The sequence below is a fragment of the Prosopis cineraria genome, unplaced genomic scaffold, assembly GCF_029017545.1.
Source record: "Prosopis cineraria cultivar Desert tree isolate PC_DT_omini unplaced genomic scaffold, ASM2901754v1 PC3, whole genome shotgun sequence".
Classification (NCBI taxonomy): domain Eukaryota; kingdom Viridiplantae; phylum Streptophyta; class Magnoliopsida; order Fabales; family Fabaceae; genus Prosopis; species Prosopis cineraria.
The window spans coordinates 12267564-12288554 of NW_026555334.1; the positions used below are offsets into that span (position 1 = coordinate 12267564).

General features: G+C 31.0%; 2 protein-coding genes across 3 annotated transcripts; one reads left to right on the forward strand and one right to left on the reverse strand.

Annotated features, from left to right (window-relative positions):
* Window positions 1-1096: 1096 nt before the first annotated feature.
* Window positions 1097-3007, forward strand: LOC129306971 (uncharacterized protein At4g19900). Its single transcript, XM_054947805.1, has one exon. It carries the CDS (start codon window positions 1192-1194, stop codon window positions 2566-2568), a length of 1377 nt encoding a protein of 458 aa, XP_054803780.1. The 5' UTR covers window positions 1097-1191; the 3' UTR covers window positions 2569-3007.
* A 2103-nt stretch (window positions 3008-5110) lies between these two features.
* On the reverse strand, window positions 5111-8962 carry LOC129304363 (probable polyol transporter 4). 2 transcript variants are annotated; one of them, XM_054943988.1, is made up of 2 exons: window positions 8306-8962; window positions 5111-6872 (listed from the first exon to the last, which is right to left on the reverse strand). In XM_054943988.1, exons 1-2 carry the CDS (start codon window positions 8517-8519, stop codon window positions 5503-5505), a joined length of 1584 nt encoding a protein of 527 aa, XP_054799963.1. In that variant the 5' UTR covers window positions 8520-8962; the 3' UTR covers window positions 5111-5502. The 2 variants fall into 2 exon arrangements, with proteins under 2 accessions (XP_054799963.1, XP_054799964.1); XM_054943989.1 differs by having other exon boundaries at window positions 8302-8442.
* Between the last annotated feature and the right edge of the window lie 12029 nt (window positions 8963-20991).

The following is a 20991-nucleotide window of genomic DNA, read 5'->3' on the forward strand; positions in this document are numbered from 1 at the left end:
ATATTTTAATGTAATATTCTTCCATCTTTTACCATATTTTGACAATGTTTTAGAAAAATTTATGGGTATTGTTAAACATAAAATTTTATACTTCTTTAATCTTAGTTATAAGGTAAAGAGAGTATTTATTTTAATTCTATTTATAAAGCACCTCAATCATTATTACATTTATCTTTATTATTTTGTCCCTATCAAAGTCGAGAAGTTTATTAAATGCTACAATATTTTATTTTTAAAAGAGGTATATTTAATAAGAAAAATTACTGAGAAATGCCATATGAGATTTTAATTACTTTAAAGTCTTATGAAATGTAAAATTGCTGCAAGTCCCAAATTCTGTACAATTATAACTTGATTAAGGAAAATGATATCTTAGCAAAGGAAAATGACAACTAAACCTAAATTTTTATTTTTCTTTGCCAAGTTATAATTGCTCAAGATTTGAAACTTTCAAGTATTTTGTGTCTTTTATGAAACTTCTTGATAATTAAAATTCTTTTAAGACGCCTTGGAGTAATTTTTTCAATTTAATAGGAGTAAACTTAAGAACTTGTTAAATTTGTAGACAATGTTAATAAAATTTAAAAATTTTTTAGTCACAGTATAAATATTAAAAATTATAGAGCAAAAAAGAATATCTCATATGATGTAAAAAATATATCTATCTCTTTCGATAAGTTTTAAATTTGAATATCGTTAATTAGAGGTTGCTAAAGATCAAGCCAAATTAAAAATTCAAAAACAATTAGAAAAATATATACAACGCATTAATAGAAGTATTAATAATAGAAATTAGTTAGAGGATAAATTAGTATGTTAATTTATCACATAAAATTGATACATATATTACTATTACCCAATTTAATTATTTTTTATTTTTTTTGGATGTGGACAGACGGTAAGCCACCCAACCAACGTGAACCAGCAGGCCCCTCCAACGCAGTTCCTCTCGGCAGTTTTCTGACTTTCTCCCTCTCACACTCTCGAGCTGGCCAATCAACATCAGCACTTTATACTTCTTTGGTTCGCCATGTTCCAAGACCCAAAGCCCAATTAATACTCTTATTTTATGATCTTTTACCGCCTCCGCCATTAAAATGCTCTCCCACTGTCTTTCTCTACATCTCCTTTCAAAATCGAAAGTTCAAACTTTTGAATCATCTCCTCCTCCTCCTGTTTAACCCAAACGCCATGACTGAGGGAGCCACGAAACGACATCAATTTCACTTCCCATTCCTTCTTCTTCACCAAGTTCAGGACTTCAAAAGATCTGTGCTTGCTATATTCTTCTGCTTCCCCACTTCCTGTTTCGCTCTTCTTCTTCTTCTCTTCCTTTTGTGTTACAATGGGTTCACTGTTTTCTGGGTTCATGTCCCTTTCTTGGTTAAATCGCCTTCGAAACCCGTTGTTTTCTCGCCGCTGACGGAACCCAGAGAAGAGTCGGTCCGGCAATGGTCTGCTTCCCAGTTGAAGCTTTCTTCTTCTGTGTTGTTCGCCACCGACAAGGACGATTCTGCAACTTTCTCGAAGATTAATTTGCCCGCCTTGCAGAATTCGTCGTTTCCTATGGAAAAATTTCTCTTGAACAGATGGAGACGGATCAGGAGACACAAGAGGGGTCTAAGAAGTGTCCGCTCAGAAGCTCAGGCCTCGTTGTTTCAGACCAGGATCAAAGCATTCTTTGTTGGGAAGAATTCTTCCTCCTCCTCCTCCTCCTCATCTTCTTGTAAGATCAGGTTCTTCATGACTTGGATTGCTTCACTGGAATCATTCGGTGACATACAGTTTTCAGCCGTGGAGAGCCTGTTCAAGTCTCACCCAAAAGCTTGCTTGGTGATAGTCTCCAAATCCCTGGACTCCCATGGAGGCTCTCAAATCCTGAAGCCATTTTTGACTAATGGGTTCAGAGTAACAGCAATGGCCCCGGATTTTGATTACATATTCAAGGACACTCATGCAGAATCATGGTACAATGGTTTGAAGGAGGGCAATGTGAATCCAGGCGAAATCTCCTTAGGCCAAAACCTCTCAAACTTGCTCAGGCTTGCTTTGTTGTACAAGTTTGGAGGCATTTACATGGACGCAGATGTCATAGTGTTGAAGAGTTTCTCGAAACTAAGAAACACCATTGGAGCACAGAACTTCGATGCAAAAACTGGGAAATGGAGCAGATTGAACAATGCTTTGCTGATATTTGATAAAAAGCATCCATTACTTTCCAAGTTCATTGAAGAATTCGCACTCACATTTGATGGGAACAAGTGGGGTCATAATGGTCCTTACTTGGTCTCTAGAGTTGTCTCGAGGGTCAGTGGAAGACCAGGATTTAACTTCACTGTTATGCCACCATCTGCATTTTATCCTGTGGATTGGAGAAGCATTGCTCGTCTGTTTCAAAGGCCAAGAGATGAACTCCAATCAAAATGGTTGGTGAAGAAACTAAGACAAATCAACAAGGACAGTTTTGCAGTGCACCTGTGGAACAAGAGCAGTAGGAAGCTTCAGGTAGAGAAAGGAAGCATTGTTGATAGGATCATATCAAGTTGTTGCATTCTCTGCAACTCATAGTTCTCAAGTTTGTAATTGGAAGGTTATATTATATAGCACTTTTATTCCTATAGAAGTTGTCTGCATTTTAAGTGGATATGGACTGATTGTGACTGGGTTCATTCCACTATAGGATAGAATATAGTTGAAATTATAGGTTTTTGTCGTATGTCTTTCAGAATCTGGAAAGAATAAGAGGTAAAGGAAGTTATGTTATTTCCTTTGTATCTGGATTTTGATGGCATTTTTGAATCTGGAAACTGGGATTTGATTGGAATGATATTCCAGAAGGGAATGGAGAAAGCTTATCTTGACTGTGACAAATTTAATTGTGAAAGTGATCTATCAGCTTCCCGTCTTAAAAAGATCACCTACTTTCTTCCCTTCCATGTGACAGCAAACTCATTTGTTTTGTGAGGATATTCTCTATTGACTTACGGATCCGGACAATGATTATTTTTAGTGAAGTGGTGAAAAGTTTTTAAACTGTGTTTTAATGATTAGTATACTTCACAGAAATTTATTGCTGAGAATCTTTGTCTTAATAAATCCTTCTGATGCAGAATATTCTCCCAGTTTACTTCCTTTTTATTTCTGCTTTGATATTCCAAGAACATTGCAATTCTGAAACAACAGTATTTAATATAAGTCTGTATTTCAAGATTTGATTAAGAAGCTAAATCAGTTGTGAGAAAATTAGAACATGTAATGAGAAATTAATCGATTAATTCACCGGCACCATATGGTTATTTTTAAAATAATAAATTTATAATATATAAAGATTTTTGCCGAGTTAATGGCTTAATGTGTTTTGTCAACCGGGCAAGAATTACATATAAAGGTAATTCAGAATTATATTCATTCAATTTACGAGTTTTAAATTGAGGAGCATCACAAGTGAAGGGGCTTATAATTTCAAGGGACTGCTCCTTATAGACTAATCCTTTGAACTTACATTTTTGTTTTTTTGTTTTTTAAAAGGTCAACAAATCGGAATTGCGTAACCACCTACTAGACAAAATTATGGCAGTCACAACAATTACAAGACGGAGCTAATAAGAAAACAGCAAGAAGAAACAAAAACCAAATTACGATGCTGTAACCTAAAATACACCAATTGAACAAGACAAATACTAAACAAACATGATGAAATTCTGTCAGGCTGTAACTTAAAATTCATGTATTTCAAGGAGATTAGTGTTGCTCTACTTATAGCTATCAATTAAGGCCAATACTTAAAGGATCAATGTCTAAACAGGCTAATCCTTTTAAGTTTAATTTATATTTTAAAGGTTTGTTTTCTTAGCTTTGGTTTTTAGGACTGAAAAGCCAGCCCTATATTTTTTTATTTTTTAAATTAAAAATATGAAATAATATATTTAACATTTTAAAAATATTATTACACATGACATTAAGTCTAGAAAAATAAATCTAAATCAATCCACACAAGAACAAATTTAAGTCTAATAAAAAATAATAACATTCCAAAATCAGCCCTAATAACAATTGGACTTTGCTAGCATTATTAGTTAAATGTTGATGATTCCTATTGTCATCAATGTCAATATAATTTAATCATTCTCCTTATGAGTTCTCATTAATGGCTAGGGTTTCCTTTTAGTATAATGCTTATTTTTTCATATTAAATTTTTAAAAATATATATAAAGAAACCGGCTTTTTAAGCCCAATTTGTCATTTTACAATTTAAAGTAAGGGCCTAGCTTTAATTTTTTTTTTTTGGGTTTAAAAAGGTTGGTCTAATAGGTTTGGCCCTAATTGACAAATTCTATTATTTCTTGTCTCACCCAAAAAAAAAAGAAAGGAAAGAAATAAAGAGAGAATTACATTGAAATTCTACTCAAGAAATTTAATTACTATAAGGTCCATTGATAATTGAGTTAAAGAGATTGATAATGAACTTTGTAGTAATTAAATTTTTTTATATGAAACTTGAATGTAATTCTAAAAAAAAAAAAGATCAATTATTCAATGACCTTTCAGACTTTGTCCATTATATAAGATGTACATGAAATTACAATTAAATCATTTGGATATCCTTGCTGCACCAAAAAAAAAAAAAAAACACTAGGTCTTGTTAAATGTTAACAATCAAGCTTAGTCATTTTCTATAAGTAGTAAACAAAAACTTGTTTATATTACCCTGTTTATATACAAGTCATATTTAACTAGTTTATACAAACCAAGAGAAGGTAGTTAAAATAAGTTGATGTTTTTTAGAATGACTCCATTTTTCAAAAAATCATCCTTAATTAAATACAATACAAATTCTGGCATAATCTTTCTCATCTCTCAATCCTTCCATCTACTATAATTAATCAACAATATCTATACTAAAAACATTAATAGGTTTCAGAAAATGATTTATAGATACGAATATAAAAAAACATTTAAAAAATTGCTTATGAATAGGAGTAAGGTAGTAGCACTAATTTTATTTTTTGTTTGGTAGGGACGGAGCTTCTTCGTGAACTTGATTACAGCTTTACAAAGCAGAAAACGCCATTTCTGGTCCCGCACTGGAGAAACACAAACCCAAGAAAAAGAGACAATGAAATTTTCATTATGATAGTTCAATGAAAAATGAATCAATGTAATCAGAACTCAACTCCCAACAGATTGAAAAAAAAACAAAGAAAGAAAGAAAAAAAATTACAAAGCAGGAGTAGTAGTAACTAGTAATACATATGCACATTGAGATCTACTTCAGCTAATACTAATTACTCGTATTGGTGGCTTCATACAAGAAATAACATCGCATAATAAAATTTCTCCTCTTTGTTTTGCTAGCAACTATAAGTCCTGTTCTCCTGCATGCTGCAGCAACGGAACATACCCATGATGAATCTGAAGCAGAAATCTCCGCTCACACAAGAGTATGGCCAGCCACCAACTTGACAGTATATATGTTAGGCTTCATACCCACTACATAAAACTCATGAATTCTGCACCAGTCTCTCAACGTCTCCCATTTCAACCTCGTTTTTCTGCCATTCGCCATCTCCCTCGTCCTGGAACACCTTTTCGATCTCCTCCAAGGTTTTCCCTTTAGTTTCAGGAACACAATAGTAAACAAAGGCAACAGCTGAACATGAAATAATCCCAAAGACAAAGAAGGTTCCTGCGACTGTAATGGCACGACTAATGGAGAGGAAGGACATGGAGATCACACCACTGCTGACCCTACTTCCCACTGCTCCAAGGGCTGATGCTTGTGCTCTAAGTCTCAAAGGGAAAATCTCAGATGACACAACCCAGCATATAGGGCCGAGTCCTATAGAGAAGAAAGCAACATTCCCACAAACCGAAATAATTGCCATTATGATCCCTGCCTTTTCATGGCCAAAGAAAGCCAAAGAGAGGCTAAGCCCAAATAAACATACTGTCATGCCAATAGTACTCACAAACAGCAATGGCTTTCTGCCTAATTTGTCAATGAGAAATATAGCCACCAAGATGAACATGGTCTTCGTGAATCCAACAGCAACTGTTGCAGCAAGAAGCTGAGTGTTTCCTGTTATCCCAGCATTCTTGAAGATAGTGGGGCTATAGTATACTGTTGTGTCTATGCCTGTGACCTGTTGGAAAATCTGAATTCCACAGCCTGTGATCAGCATCCTCCGAACAGGTGGAGAAGGATACAGCAGTTCTTTCCAAACAGCTTGTGATTCGTACTTCTCAGCATTAGCTATTCCAGCTGCTACTTGTATTTCAGCTAGCTTCTCTTCCGCTTCTTTATCACTCTCATTTATCTTTGATAGTACCATTCGAGCTTCGTCGATCCTATTCTGCACCACTAACCATCTCGGGGATTCTGGTATCACGAATAGTGCAACTGCAATAATAACTGAAGGAAGGAGTCCCACACCAAGCATAACCCTCCAGCTTATATGTGCAGGAAGGCCAGAAAACACATAGTTCGAGATGTACCCAAGAAGTATTCCCAGATTTATGAATATCTCAGGGAAAGAGGTGAGAGATCCTCTAGCAATCGCAGGAGATATCTCTGCGATGTAAACTGGAGCGATCATGACCCCAAAACCTATGCCCACTCCAGCTAAGAGTCTCCCAATCATCAAAACTTTAAAGGATGGAGCAAGAGCCATAACAGCACCACCTGTTTGAAAGACAGCTGCTGCCAAGGCAATTGTCCATTTTCTTCCAATGGCATCAGATGTTTTTCCACCCATTAGACTGCCCAATAGGGAGATTATACTCAAAATTCCAACAAGTACCTCTTGTTGAACCTCTGTTATCTTCAGGTCCTCCTGGATAAATATAATTGCTCCACTCATTACACCTACATCTGCAGAAAAACAAGCAAAGATGATCAGCCAGACACTTGAACTTGTGTTAGGACCACCCATCATATCATTATAAAAGAAAGAGAAGTAAAAGATGGTGCTAAGGCAGCTGTAAGCATGCAAGGACCTAATTGTTAAATTAAGTTAAACGATATTAAAGGTCAAAATTATTTTCAAGGATTAGAAAACCACATATTGAGAAAGTTAAAACTTTAAGAAGCTTTCAAGTAATTATTCTAAAAATTCAGCAGCAACTTTCCTGGAACCTCCGGTAAAATCTAATAATAAATTAATAACTGTAATCCTTGAAAAATAATCACAATTTTTAAGTGGCCTTTAGATGTAATTTTCCCTAATTAAAGAGGTGTTTGGTTAAACTCAGAAAGAGGTATTTGGTAAATCATCATTATAACCCCATTATCTCGGGTGCAGTAGCCTCGAATACATGTTTGGAACACTTGTATTCAAGATGACAAACAAGATGCTATAGGATGGCCCTATTTTTAGTAATAACTCGTGTTACCATAAAACCATAAGGATTCCACATCGTACTCCTGCTACTATTTGAACAATATTACTTTTATCATTCATATGACCTATTTTTTCATTGTCATACTAAAGGTGAGTGTCTCGATACCATGATATTTCAGCACTTGGAATGCAAGATATCATACATTTTAGGTTATTGTAGACTGTATGTCCAGATGCAAAGGTAGCAAACCATGTTCTTCCCCAACATCAACTATTTAGGTAGACCTAATTTCTACAAGAGAGGTAAATTAGATCGAATAAACTAGTCATGCAAAATATGTTAATTTACAGGCACATTTTAGGGTAATCCTCTCTGTACCCAATAAATAACATTATCACAATCCTCAGGTTCTTAAAAGGATCCACTAGAAGAATCTGTATAAGTGGGAGCATTATACACATTTTGCTGAGACTTGCTTTTCCAGATCCGTCAAGCTTGTTGGATACAAGATTCCACAATAACAATAATAATAATAATAATAATAATAATAATAATAATAATAATGTAAATACAAACATTTCGCATCTTATTTTTTCTAATTAAAAATGAAATTCTATTACACTCTTCATTCCAAACAAATCTTAGTTTAAAGCGGCCGCAAAATTCTTGGCCATTACGCAAAACCGCTCCCCAAATTACAGAGCATCCCTAAAATCTATGAGCCGTAAAATCCTCGAAAGGAATCAGATCCAACAAAATACAATTGGTCCCAGTTATTCGTGTTTCGTCAGATAATTGAAGACAGAATGGTCAACATTTGTCGGTATGACTAAGAAATTTCAACAAACAGGGAAAAGAGAACACAATGAAGAACGTTCATAACATGGAATTTCGCCAATTAATTAGATTGAATCAGAACTAAAAAATTAGATCGAGTCCAGATAATGAAATAGAATTACCTACCGTATCCGAGAAGCACAGAATTCAGAGAGGCAAAGACGGCACAAAGCATAATATATTTCCTGGTATTTGACCCTCTGATCAGCGAGGCTTCATCTTCTTCTTCGTCTGCCACAACAGAATCCATCCTCCGATACTTATTTTGGGACCCCAATGAGATTTCAGACAGCCCATTCTCAATCCCATTGCCATTTTCTTGAACACCTGCCAACCCCATTATTCCGTTTCTCTCCCTCTCTTCCCCAATATAAAATATATATATATATAAATCAATACAAAAAAAGAACCAAAAACAATTTGACTAGCTTATATCTCTCTCCTCCTCTTTTTCTCTCTTACGAGGAGGAAAGCCAGAAAAAAGGCTTCACCTTTGTATCTGTTGAAGCTTCTTCGTCCCAAAACACCACAATGCGTATCTGGGATTTCGATCGGGAGAGGTACGAAATAGTAGGAGGACGAGGAAGGAAGGAACAAAAGGATGCACCAGACGGCTTGAATTCCGTTTTTGCACTCCCACAAGAATAGAATTACGAGATTGTCAAGTGGGGTCGGTAGTGTCCTTCTCTTTGGTGCATCGTTCTTTTGCAATTTTCATTAATTTTCCCCGCAGAAAGCAACGCATGTTTCGGCACGATGAAGGAAAACAACAAGCACACCTCTCAGATTCCAATCATGCGGTTCGTGCTTTTAAAGGTAACTCACAAATCGTTATCTGCCACGTCATTGTACGGACAATGGGCAGCAGCGTTCTGATCCACGTCAACGCGCCTCACCGCCTTATGTTTTTTGCGCGTGGACAGTGTCAGAGTCAAATTCCGATCTTGACCATATGGCACGGCTCCGAGTAACGGCTTGTAACGTCGACGTCCACCGTCGGCAAGGGGGTTTTTTGGTATTTGAACTGTATGAGATTGCGTTCCCTCTTTCACGGTTATACCCTCGCGGCATCGTTGATTGTTGTGGGGTTCTTAAATTTTTTTCCTTTAAAATTTTCAAGGACTAGTAAATGGCATATTTTGTACATGAAAAAAAAAAAATCAATGCATTAATATATTCCCTTCTTTCCTTTTAATAAGACATTTTCAGTATTATCATCCCACCAGTAAAAAGTTTAAAATATATTAACTTTTTTGGATAATTAAATAATTTTGAAAAATAAACCAATATTAAATAATATTAAAGGTGTGATGAATATCTCGTACTATGGCTTGTAAAAGAGCTAAAAAAAATTTACCCGAATACCTTCTAAAAAGGACAGAAGAAAATATTATTATTATATGTATAAAAATAAAATATATTATATATCTCATCTATCGAACGCGAAAATTGTGTATAATTAGATTTTATGTAGATATACTGGTAATTAAAAAAATAAGATACACTATAAAAAATGTTATTAAAATTAAATTTGTAATAAAAAAAATGTTGGGAGCCAAGTAGAGTTTATTTTATGAGAAATAAACTCATATTAACTAATTTTTATTTTGTAAAATTATCCAATAATCTCCATTTCATTATCATTAATTAAATAAGAAGGTAATTCCATCAATATATATTAACAAATCTTGTAAAAGGATTCTAATTAGTCAAATCTTATCTAATTTCATTGGTCAATTTACTTTGATCTTAACTTATTTCTCTTGTGTAGTTGGTTCAGTAAGCTTATTCTCATGCCACTTCTTATGTCTTCCCTATTTTCATCAATCCTCCTGTAGATTCTCATTTCAAATGAGATCTTTTATTTCAACCATCTCTCCAACTTTATTTACGTCATGCCCTATTCCCAATGGTTCTTCCAATAGTACTCTTAGTCCCCCTTGTTTTTTTCGATTTACTCCCTTTAAAAATCTTCAATGAGGTGTTCAAGACAATGCTGTTCGCATTCACCTTGTATGCAAATATGTTTTATTTCAGAACCATCATGATTCTTTACCCGTCAACATTCTCTTTTTCACAAATATTTTATTTTAAAAATTGTCTAGTAGGTTTTGTGATCATCGAGTTAGCCTTGTTCGACCAATTTAGGAAATAACGAAATCAAGTCAAAGAGCTGTGAAATCTTAATAGAGGTTGCAGTTGATTGATTCTACTACATTAAATGAAGAGCATAAGTACCCAATTGTAAAACAGAAGGTATGATTTTTGTTTTAATAGTTTGTTCTTACTCAACTTGCAAAATTGGAAAGATTTTGCGACCTTTTAAATTTTTGTTTTATGTTGCTTCATTCATTTTAAATTTAAAATCTTTCATTAAAATCTGAATATGAAAACCACCTAATAATATTCATTTTAAATTACTAAGAGTTGCACTCTTAGTAACTCAAACTTCACAAAAACACCAAAAATCTTGAGAATTAAGAAAAAAATATAAAAATCACAAAATTGATAAATTAAACACAAATCAATCCTAAACAAATACTAGCCTTAACTCTCTGGCAACATCGCCAAATTTTAACTAAAGTTGTCACTACCCTAATAAAATAATACTAAGCTACACTAATGTAATACTAGTGTGAACCTAGGTCGATTTCTATGAGAAGGGTTAGTTGAAAATTAGATTTGAAATGTGTTATAAGTTAAAAGGTATGTGAGATAGATTTAAACTTAAAATTAATTAAGCTATTAAACCTAACTTTAAAGTGAATTAAGTGGATGTATGAGAACCTATTAAAAGTAGGAACTCTCATGTGGAATTGGTCATTTATCCTTGTTTGATTACAACCTAGCTAGTTTGGTTTCTTCTCTCTTTTCTTTGATTTTAGTGACTTAGTTATATTGACCAAGACTTAGCTAATACATTGACCAACCCCAATCCAAGATTATGGTCTTAGAGTGAGCCAAAGTAAAGCTAGCATTAAGCTTAACCAAAGTATTACAAACATGAGTCAATTAGGTCAAGCACATATGATATAATCAACATGCTCAAAATTATGATTCATAAAGATATTCACATGCATTCAAGTTGGCAAGATTATGACAAGTAAGAAAACATGTTAAACATATCAAGCTAACAAAGATTATGAATCAACTTGAAGAGGCCAAAATCTAGAGCTCAAAGTAACAAAACGCAAGTAGTAACAAGCATCTCTCAATCATATGAATCATCACTTAAAATTACAAGATCAAAGAGTCATACAAATTTGTAATTCTAGAGATAGAAAAGTAGAGAGAAGAAATTCAAATCTAACTAGAAAATAATACAACTCAAGGTTTCCTCCTAGTTTGATTCTTATGAAAGCTATTAGGTTTTGTAGAGGAGGAAGAGAGGAAGAGAATGGTGGTGGTTTGGTTAAATTTGGATGGTTACATTGAGAGATATGAAGGAAAGAGAGTGGAAGTGTAGGGAGAGAATTGAGAGAAAATGAAGAACATTATGAACAAGTGAGAGAAAATGAAGGAAATGAGTGAATGAATCTGAATTGAGGAGCTGAATGGTGTGCTCAAGGTGTTTCCATCAGCTAATCCTAATTAAAAAAATAAGAAAATAAAACAAAAAGGAAAATAGGAGCCTTATCACACTTACAAGGTAGCAACCTCCTATTGGTTGGTAGTTAATTCCAATGTGTATGTAATTTTTCATGTGTCGTCCACATTTTCAAGCTAATTTAATCCCCAAATAAAGCCTAATTCATGTGCAAACCATCAGCTTTGACCTCAAGGAATGTTGACTCCAATTGCCCAATTGATGCACAAGTTATATGCCACCTATATCACATAAATCACATGATTCAATTAAATAGCATGTAATATAATCAAATTCAATTAATGTTTAAAATTAAATTTATAATTAGAAGGGAGAATTTATTAAAATAACTAAGTTTTAGGCTGCACAAAATTATATAAAAATTTTCACACAAAGGCAAACCAAAAACTAGGTCAAACTAAGACATTTTAGAAAGTATTTACTTTTTATTTAATTACTCCCAAACTAAAATAAATTTTAAAAATCTAATTTCACTACTCATCGATTGGACATAAAATTTAGTTTGTTAATTTTTATTGTACATTTTCTCAAAATTTAATTTTTTGAACCAAAATACCTCTAGTGTACTAAACCTAAAAACTTAGGCAATTTTTCAAATCTGATGCAATGAGTGTACTTTAAGGTAATAAAACATTAATAAAATGGTCTTAATTGATAAATAAAAGTGTATAACAAATGTGTGCTATCAAATGCTCTCTAACTTAATAGCATCATGAGGGAATACTTAGACCATATTGAATGGTCCCAACCATCTAGATTTGAGTTTGCTAGGAAATAATCTCAATTTAGAATTGTACAAGAGTATTTTTTGACCTGGCTCAAATGTTTTACACATAATTCTCATAAGCGTTAAACTGAAATTCTTCAAGTTCATTCAGTTGGAGAAGTCTCTTTTCACTCACAGCCTTAGAATCAAAGTTAAGCTTTTGGATAACCCAATAAGCACCATGTTCTAACTCTATAGGTAGATGACATGCTTTCCCAAATACTAATCGGTATGGAGACATGCTGATAAGAGTTTTGTAAGCCGTTCGATAACCCCACAATGCATCTTCAAGTTTGGTGGACCAATCTTTTCTTGTTAATCCTACCGTCTCCTCAAATATCTTCTTGACTTCTCAATTAGAAATCTCATTTTGCCCATTAATTTAAGAATGGTAGGCAAGTGCAACTTTATGCTTGATACCATATTTTTTCAAGAGAGATTGAAATTAGTTGTTGTAAAAGTGATTACCACAATCACTTATAATGGCTCTAGGTGCTTTAAAGTGGGTGAAAATATGCTTCTTTAAGAACTTGAACATCACTTTAGCATCATTAATGGGAAATGCCACTGCTTTAACCCATTTTGAGACATAGTCTACAACAACAAGGATATATTGATTGTTGAAAGATATGAGAAATGGTCCCATAAAGTCTATGCCCTACATGTCAAATAATTCTACTTTAAGCATATTGTTGAGTGGCATTTCATTTCTTTTAGATATGATACCTATTCTTTGGCACCAATCATACTTCAATACATAGTCATATGCATCTTTGAATAAAGAGGGCCAACAAAAACTACTTTGCAAGATTTTAGATGCTGCCTTGTCATCCCCAACAACAACGTCAAAAATTTGTTGATTACCACAAGTGCACGGGTCGTAGCAAGTAATATAATAAAAGAAAAGTATCATTTCCTTAAGGGTTTGTTTAAAAACAATGATCAAACAAAAGATTAAATAAATTCAATCAAGTTGAGCTAAACATAATTAGGAAAAAGTTGATTTTGCAAACTAAACTAATACTAGAAAATAAGAAAAGCAATTGATTCATATAATTCAAATACAAATTAGGACCTAGGATTATTTATCCCCCTTGTATTTCATAACACCAAAATTACCTCCTCTCATAAATGTTTTTAATGAAAATAAGTGCTAACTTAGGGTTTTAAAAATACATGGGCAAGCTCTTTCAAGTTATGAACAAGTGTTTAGTTAAATTAATTACCCAATCTCTTGTTACAATTAATAAAACTCAATTTTAAAGACCAACCTTAAGGTGGCTATGTAAGGCTAGCAAGTATATCTCTATCTTATTAGCAAAACTATCCATCAACATGCAAATATCAAGTTCTTACACTATTTTACCTGAGTTCTACACTCAAACCTAGCTCTCTCAAGTATCAATTAAGTGAACCCAACATCTAAATAGTGGCTAATCACTTAGAAGCATTAGAAAAGAGTAAAATAAATATATACTTCCTTTGTTTAAAAATGTAAGACATTTTTAACCGAATCTCACCCCCAATAAAGTGATTACTTACTTTCAAACTAACCTTATCTTTTTACATTTATCCCCATTAAACACCCTATGATAAATATAAAGTCACTATCAATAAGGGCACTTTCAGAAAAAAGGCAATGATTACACTTAAAAAGACTAAAAATGCCTTATATTTTTTAACATCTAACTTTTTAAAAAATGCTTTATGTTTTTTGAATGAAGGAAGTAGATATCATTAATCACAAAAAGAGATGAGGAACTTAATGTTAATCTATACAAGAGTTCAAAATAATTCCACAGCAAAGAGTTTAGCACTCATAAATATTAAAAAGCTACAACTACATAAGATATTCATAGCCATTACAAGATTACAAGAAGGAAAGGAAAGAAGAATAGAAAAACTAAAGAAAATGAGCTCCAAATGTCTTCAAAACTCTATTCCCTTGCTTCAAGCACTTTCAATGCCCAAACCCTAACACACTCAAGCTCCAAATGTGTCTAAAAGTGAGAAGAATACCTTTTGAGTTGAGCTCTCTGAATATATGTGTCCTACTCAACCCATTTCAGACTTAATAAAATGCAGCATTTTCTAACAATGGCGAAAGTTGTAAACGAAAGTTACAACTTTGGGACAACTTTGATAGATTTATATTGTTTTTTAGCTAACGAAAATTATTCACTTTATGCTTGATTTCTTCATCCAAAAACCTTAAAAAACATCCATAAAGCTCTAAAAATATTTCTAATTAAGTCTTCAACTAAAATAGCACAAAATTAGGCCAAAAAATATCAAATCAAAGCCATAAATATAAAACCAAAATAAAATGCACATTTTCCTAATTTGAGAAATAAAAACATATACAATTAAACCAAAATGGATTAAAATTTGAGAAAAATATGATGAAATAACATAAAATTTTAGAGGTTAACAGAATCATTGACTCCTAACCACACCCCAACGAGCACTAAGGAGTTGCCATACCGCCTGAATGTCTCATAGTAATAGTCACATAGTATGCTGTACTAGATTACCCCTGGTAACATCCCTTATAACGCTGCACTGGATATTCCATGGTGCCATCCCGATTATATGAATTTTTTACTCACTTCACACATACAAATTCTCACATATCTTGGGTAAACTCTCACCCTTTATGATCATGCTCTTTTTACAATTTCCACTGCTCTTTTTACAATTTACACACACACACACACACACACACACACTCTCTCTCTCTCTCTCTCTCTCTTTAAGTCTTATTAATTTTTCTTTAGGGTTTTATTTTTCTAATAATATTTGTAATTCTTTTAGTAACATATTTATTATTTCTTTGTCACTAAATAAGTGTTCTACATCATTAATATTTTCATTTATATAGCATCCTAATTGTTTCATCAAAAACATATTTGTCCAGCTTACTTGATTACTTATACTATCTCCTTCTCCTCTTAATATAAAAGGTACTAAAATACATAAAAGATTTTCTACTGGTAAGCAAGAACTTTTTGGGAGTTTACTAGAGTCTACTTCATACATTTTGGCTTAATTGTTTTAATTATATTCATTATGGAAAATTTTCTAATGCTCTTATTATTGCAAAACTAATGTTTAAAAATTCTAAATATCTTAAAGGATTTCTTTCTCTTATAGGGGTTGAATAATATATCCTAGTTTCTCTTCCTATATATTCGTTAATAGTGTGAATTATTCTTACCCTAGTTTCAATATTTTCAATATCTTGATTTACTAACCAAATTAAAAATTCAATTATCATAAAACAAATAGAAATCAAAGAAGATACAGAATAGATCAATAAAAGTAAGAAAAAAGATAGCAAAGTATTTTAACAAACATAAACATTAGGGATTAAGAAGTTTCTATTATCTTCCTCTTAACATAATTATAACATAGGCTCTAATACCATAACGATGACCAACTAATTATATGCTACTATAGGATTTGACTGATAATGATCCAGGTCATCGAAAGATATGAAAGGGTCTCTGTCCTCTTTCATACAAAGAATTATTAAGCCAGAAGTCTCTTAATCCAACTTTCAACCTTCCATAATTCTTCTTCCTTTAAACTATCATAGCATAGCCTTCCTTCATTTTTTACTGGAGGCATAGCCATAATAATACATAACCAGTAATCCCCTTATAGAATCATTACAAAAATTATAACTTTTCTTAAGGATAAGATAATAATCCCCCCATAATCCTTAAAAAGAAATTACTCAGCCATACTTGTTAGTCTTCAATAATTACAAAGAATGAAATAATTGAAACAAATAATTTTATTGATGTGAAAAGAGATCAGAGAAATTTTGAACTCATATTACAAGAGAGAGAGAAAGAGGCAAAGATTGAGCATGTGTTGCCTCTGAGATTACAAGGCTTTATATAGAGCTAGTATACCAACCCTAGTTACATGACTCTAGTTATTTGAAGATAAAAATTAACCTTAATAATTACAAAAGACAAACATACTTTTGACTAATTATAAAGGTAAAGAAATAATTACAAGAAATAAATTATCTTTCAGCTACTTTCGATTTTGTCTTCCACTTTGTTTGCCACTTTCAGTTGTCTTCAATTGTTGACAACACTATTTTTGTCTTCTCAACTATTTTTCTACCATCTTCTTCTTATCTTTACATGTCGGCAAGCTTATTCATGTTGATAGAGGGATCTTTATAATCTTTTGCACTTTGTCTTCTTTCTTCACAATATTTACATTTGTGGTTTACATATTTAGACAATACTTGACAAATCTTTTTTTCAGTCCCTTCATCATTTTCCCTTTGATTATTTCTTAGTCTGTCATATCAATTATTAAAGTTTCTTAAATTCCTGCTATTTCTTCCAATTGAGAAAATACATATAATTGGTCCACTAACATAAGTCCACTAGGCTTCATCAGCAGTTATTGTCTTGTTGAGTTCTTGAAAAATATTATTCATTTCTTGTGCTCTAATTATTGAGATTTTATGTTGAAGGTCTTCATCATTCATAATATCTTCTTTTTCTTCTTTTTCATGCTCAAAGGGTCTTCTTACTATTCCAAACTTAATCAGATTAATTGGAGGATAAAATTTATCAAGAATTATTTCAGCTATTGTTGAATAACACTGAATATAAACCCGATATTGAGTTACAATTTCAAAATAGTGTTTAGCAGCTTCCTTGATGAAGTTTGGAAGTTTGGATATTTCTAACATGTCATTAGATAGATATATTGAGTATATAAAGTCATAACTGAATAGGGATTTTACAAGTTTTGGATTAGTTCCTAGATATATAATGACTTTGTTAAAAGAGTAATGAGAAACATATTTGATATTGTTAGTTTTTGGAAGGAGAAAATGATTAGTCTTATTGATAAGAAGTTTAAGAAAATTATATTGGTCAATGGTTTTAAAGGATGGTGAAGTTACTGGACTTAGACTTCTTCTCTTAGAAGAGGTAGAAATAGAAGAACTGTTCTGAGGTGTTTTTGCTTCTATTTGGGCTTGAGATTTCTAGGCATGTTTTACTATTTTAGTAAATGGAGTTATTGGGTCAGATCTAAATGAGCTGTGAGGCTGGATTTGAGAATCTGATGTTTAGGTTGAAACATCAGCTACTTGTCTTTTTATAGATAATGGTTTCTTGAATTTTTCTCCAAGGACTCCACTTTATTTGTCAAAATATTCATCTCATTTGTGAGATGAGTTATTGTTTCAGATAATAATTGAATATTGATATTTAGTTGTCTAGCAATCAGGCTCATATTCATTTCAAGAATATTTACCTTCATAATTACTTGGTCTAGTGGGGTTATAATTTCTTTTGGCGAACCATCACCACTATTTGTTATCATACTTGTCTCGCTTTTATTCGGTTCCATCTGGACAAATAATTAGCAACAAGATTATTTTTACCTTTGAATATTCAATTTCATAATCATACTAAGACATATCAGTTTTCCATTTAATTAACATTTTATTACATAATTGAGTTGTTTTTATTCCTTTATTTAACCAATATTTTACTTAAGTATTATTAGTTCTTATAATGAATCTAGTATTAACTATGAATAATTCAAATTTTTGTACATCTTTAACTATTACTAAAAATTCTTTCCAATTAAAATGATATCTAGTTTGTGATTCATTAAACTTTCACTTGCATATCATGTTATTACTTCTTCTTTTCTTCTTTATTATTGATGTGATATAAAGCTGCTTCCCAATAATTTTTACTAGCATTTGTATAAATTACCCATATTATATCATTATTTACTAGAATGGTAAATTTAGATATATTTTGACATAAAGTTTTTATCTAGTTTACTATTTTTTCTTTATCTTTATCCCATGTCTATACTATTTTTTTTCTCCTACTAATTTGCTAACTTTAGTTGTTAATTTTGATAAATTGAGAATATAGTTTCTAACCTGATTTACTAATCCTAAAAATGATTGAAGTTTCTTTTATTTTTTATTTCATCAAATTCTAATATCTTTTTACTAATATGTTCTTGTAATTCTATTCCATCATTAGTTATATATTGGCCTAAAAATTTTATTTTTTCTTTTCTTAATTCAACTTTTTTTTGGTGATATATTTAATCATTTTTCTTCTATTAAAATTATAAATTTTTCTAAGTGATTTTCATGTTCTTCTTTATCTTTTAAAAATATTAAAATATCATCTATATATATTACAGCAAATTCTTTTATTAGGAATAATAATTTTGTCACATATTCTTGAAATATACTAGAACTATTATGAAATCCCATAGGTAGTACATTTCATTCATATAATCCTTCAGATGTACTAAAAGCAGTATATTTGTTACTTTCTTCTTCTAATTTTATTTGAAAAAATCTTGATTTATAATCAAACTTGTTAAAAATATTTTTTCCCCTTATCAAACTAAATAACAAATCTATTTTAGAGATTGGTATCTATTTCTTATTGCTAATTCATTTAATTTTTTTTATAATTTATGACTAATCTAAATTTTTTTTCTTTACTATATTTTACTACAATCATTGCTAGTAATGAATATCCAAATCTACTTTTTCTTATTAAATCACATTATTTCATTTTATTAATATGCATTACAAATTATTTTTATTATTTTTAGTTCATGGATAGGGTTTATAATTTATTTCTTTATTGTAGTTTTTGCTAAAGATTTTAATTTTTTTCAATGTATTAAAGGATTATCACTATAATTTTTTAATAATCTTTATTCGATTGTTTTTCTTTTTACCTCTTTTGTAGTATTTAACATTTTTATTGAATTTAGAACTTCATTATTATATAATAATTTATTTATTTGATAAGAATTGTACTTCATATTCTTCTATTTTCTTTTGAAATTTTTCATCTTTTCTACTATAAGGTTTAGCTATTCTTATTTTTCATGATTGATGATTACAAAGTATTGTAAATATTATTGCTTTTTCAAACATATGTAAAGGACAATATTGTTCAATAAAATCTATTTTTAATATTAAATCACATGAATTATCATTATATTGATTTAACTTTCAAATTTTTAGTTCATATTCTCCTATTTGTACCATAATATCTTTTGCTTCTAATTCTATGCAATTTATTTCTTTTCCTACTCCTTACATTCTTAATATTTTATTCTTTTTTTTTTCATAATTCATTAGGTAATATATTTGCTTTTGCTATTGATACATTTGCTCCTGTATCCACTAAAGCATGATATTTTTTAGATCAATATTTTTGATAATTAAATTTTATCAATATTTAATATAGCTTTGTCATATCAATTTTATCTTTGGGATTACTATTATTTGATGATTTATATTTATTACAAGTCTTTCTTTTTGTGTTCTATATGGTTTAACTTGTTCTAAAAAATTCCTTCCTAAAATTATTTTACATTGGTTATTATTATCATTTATTACCCAAAATATTATATTTATAACATCTCTTCTATTTATTCTTATTAATGAAAATGTTTTGTTTCCTTCATTTGTTACTTCTAAATTATTAATTGTTAATCCTAATTGTATTGTACTTTTTTCTTTTTTTGGATCTATTAAAGTCATAATTTCAATCCATGATGCTTCTTGTTTTACTTCTGTTAATATATAATTATTATTTTCTCTTGATGTTTTAGGTCTTAGTAATTCTAAATTTGATGTTATAGGTCTATCACTATGTGATCTAGATAATCTTTGTTCCCTAGATATGCCTTTACTATTACTAGGTCTTTGTTCTAAACTCAAATTTCTTCTTGTAGGTTGATTAATATTTATATTTAATGTTAATGTATTTATTCTTAATGATCTTTATTCTATAATATCATTTGTTATTAATCTTTGTGAACTATTTCCTTCAACATATTGTATAGTATTATCCCATTTTAACATTAATCATTCAGGTATTGTTGTCTTAGTTGGATTGAACTCAACTTCTTGTACTACTGGCATAAAGTGTTTGTTAATAGTTAATTTTTCTTTATTTCTTTTATAAATTTTATGTTCGTTGGTAAATATTAATCATATCATTACTGTTATACTTATTGTTCTTGATCCTGGTAATAGTTCTATTCCTTCTAATTTGTGATAGATTAACAAAGTTTTATTTATATTTTCATCTGCTCTAGATGTTAAAAAATTATTATTTATTATGAATTTAATTTTTGGAATATCAAATTTTTTATTAATATTTCTAAAATATTGTCTTCAACACTACTTGTTATTCTTCCATCAGTTATTAATAATTCTATAAGTGTATTTCTTCCTTCTTGAAAATAAGTGTTTATTAATAATTGTACTCCTGCAATATATATTTTAGTTACTTTATCTTTAAATGGTAATTTATTAATTTCTATATCTATTAAGGTTTTACTTATTACAGGTATTCTTAATACTCTTTCTGTTAGTATTGATTCTATTGAGTGTTT

Excerpts from the sequence above, each read along its gene's own strand:
- LOC129306971 (XM_054947805.1), top strand. The coding sequence starts at position 1,192 with ATGACTGAGGGAGCCACGAAACGACATCAATTTCACTTCCCATTCCTT.
- LOC129304363 (XM_054943988.1), bottom strand. The coding sequence starts at position 8,519 with ATGGGGTTGGCAGGTGTTCAAGAAAATGGCAATGGGATTGAGAATGGG. Across the intron at positions 6,873-8,305 it reads TTCTGTGCTTCTCGGATACG|ATGTAGGTGTAATGAGTGGA; the intron begins GTAGGTAATTCT and ends GTTTTTCTGCAG.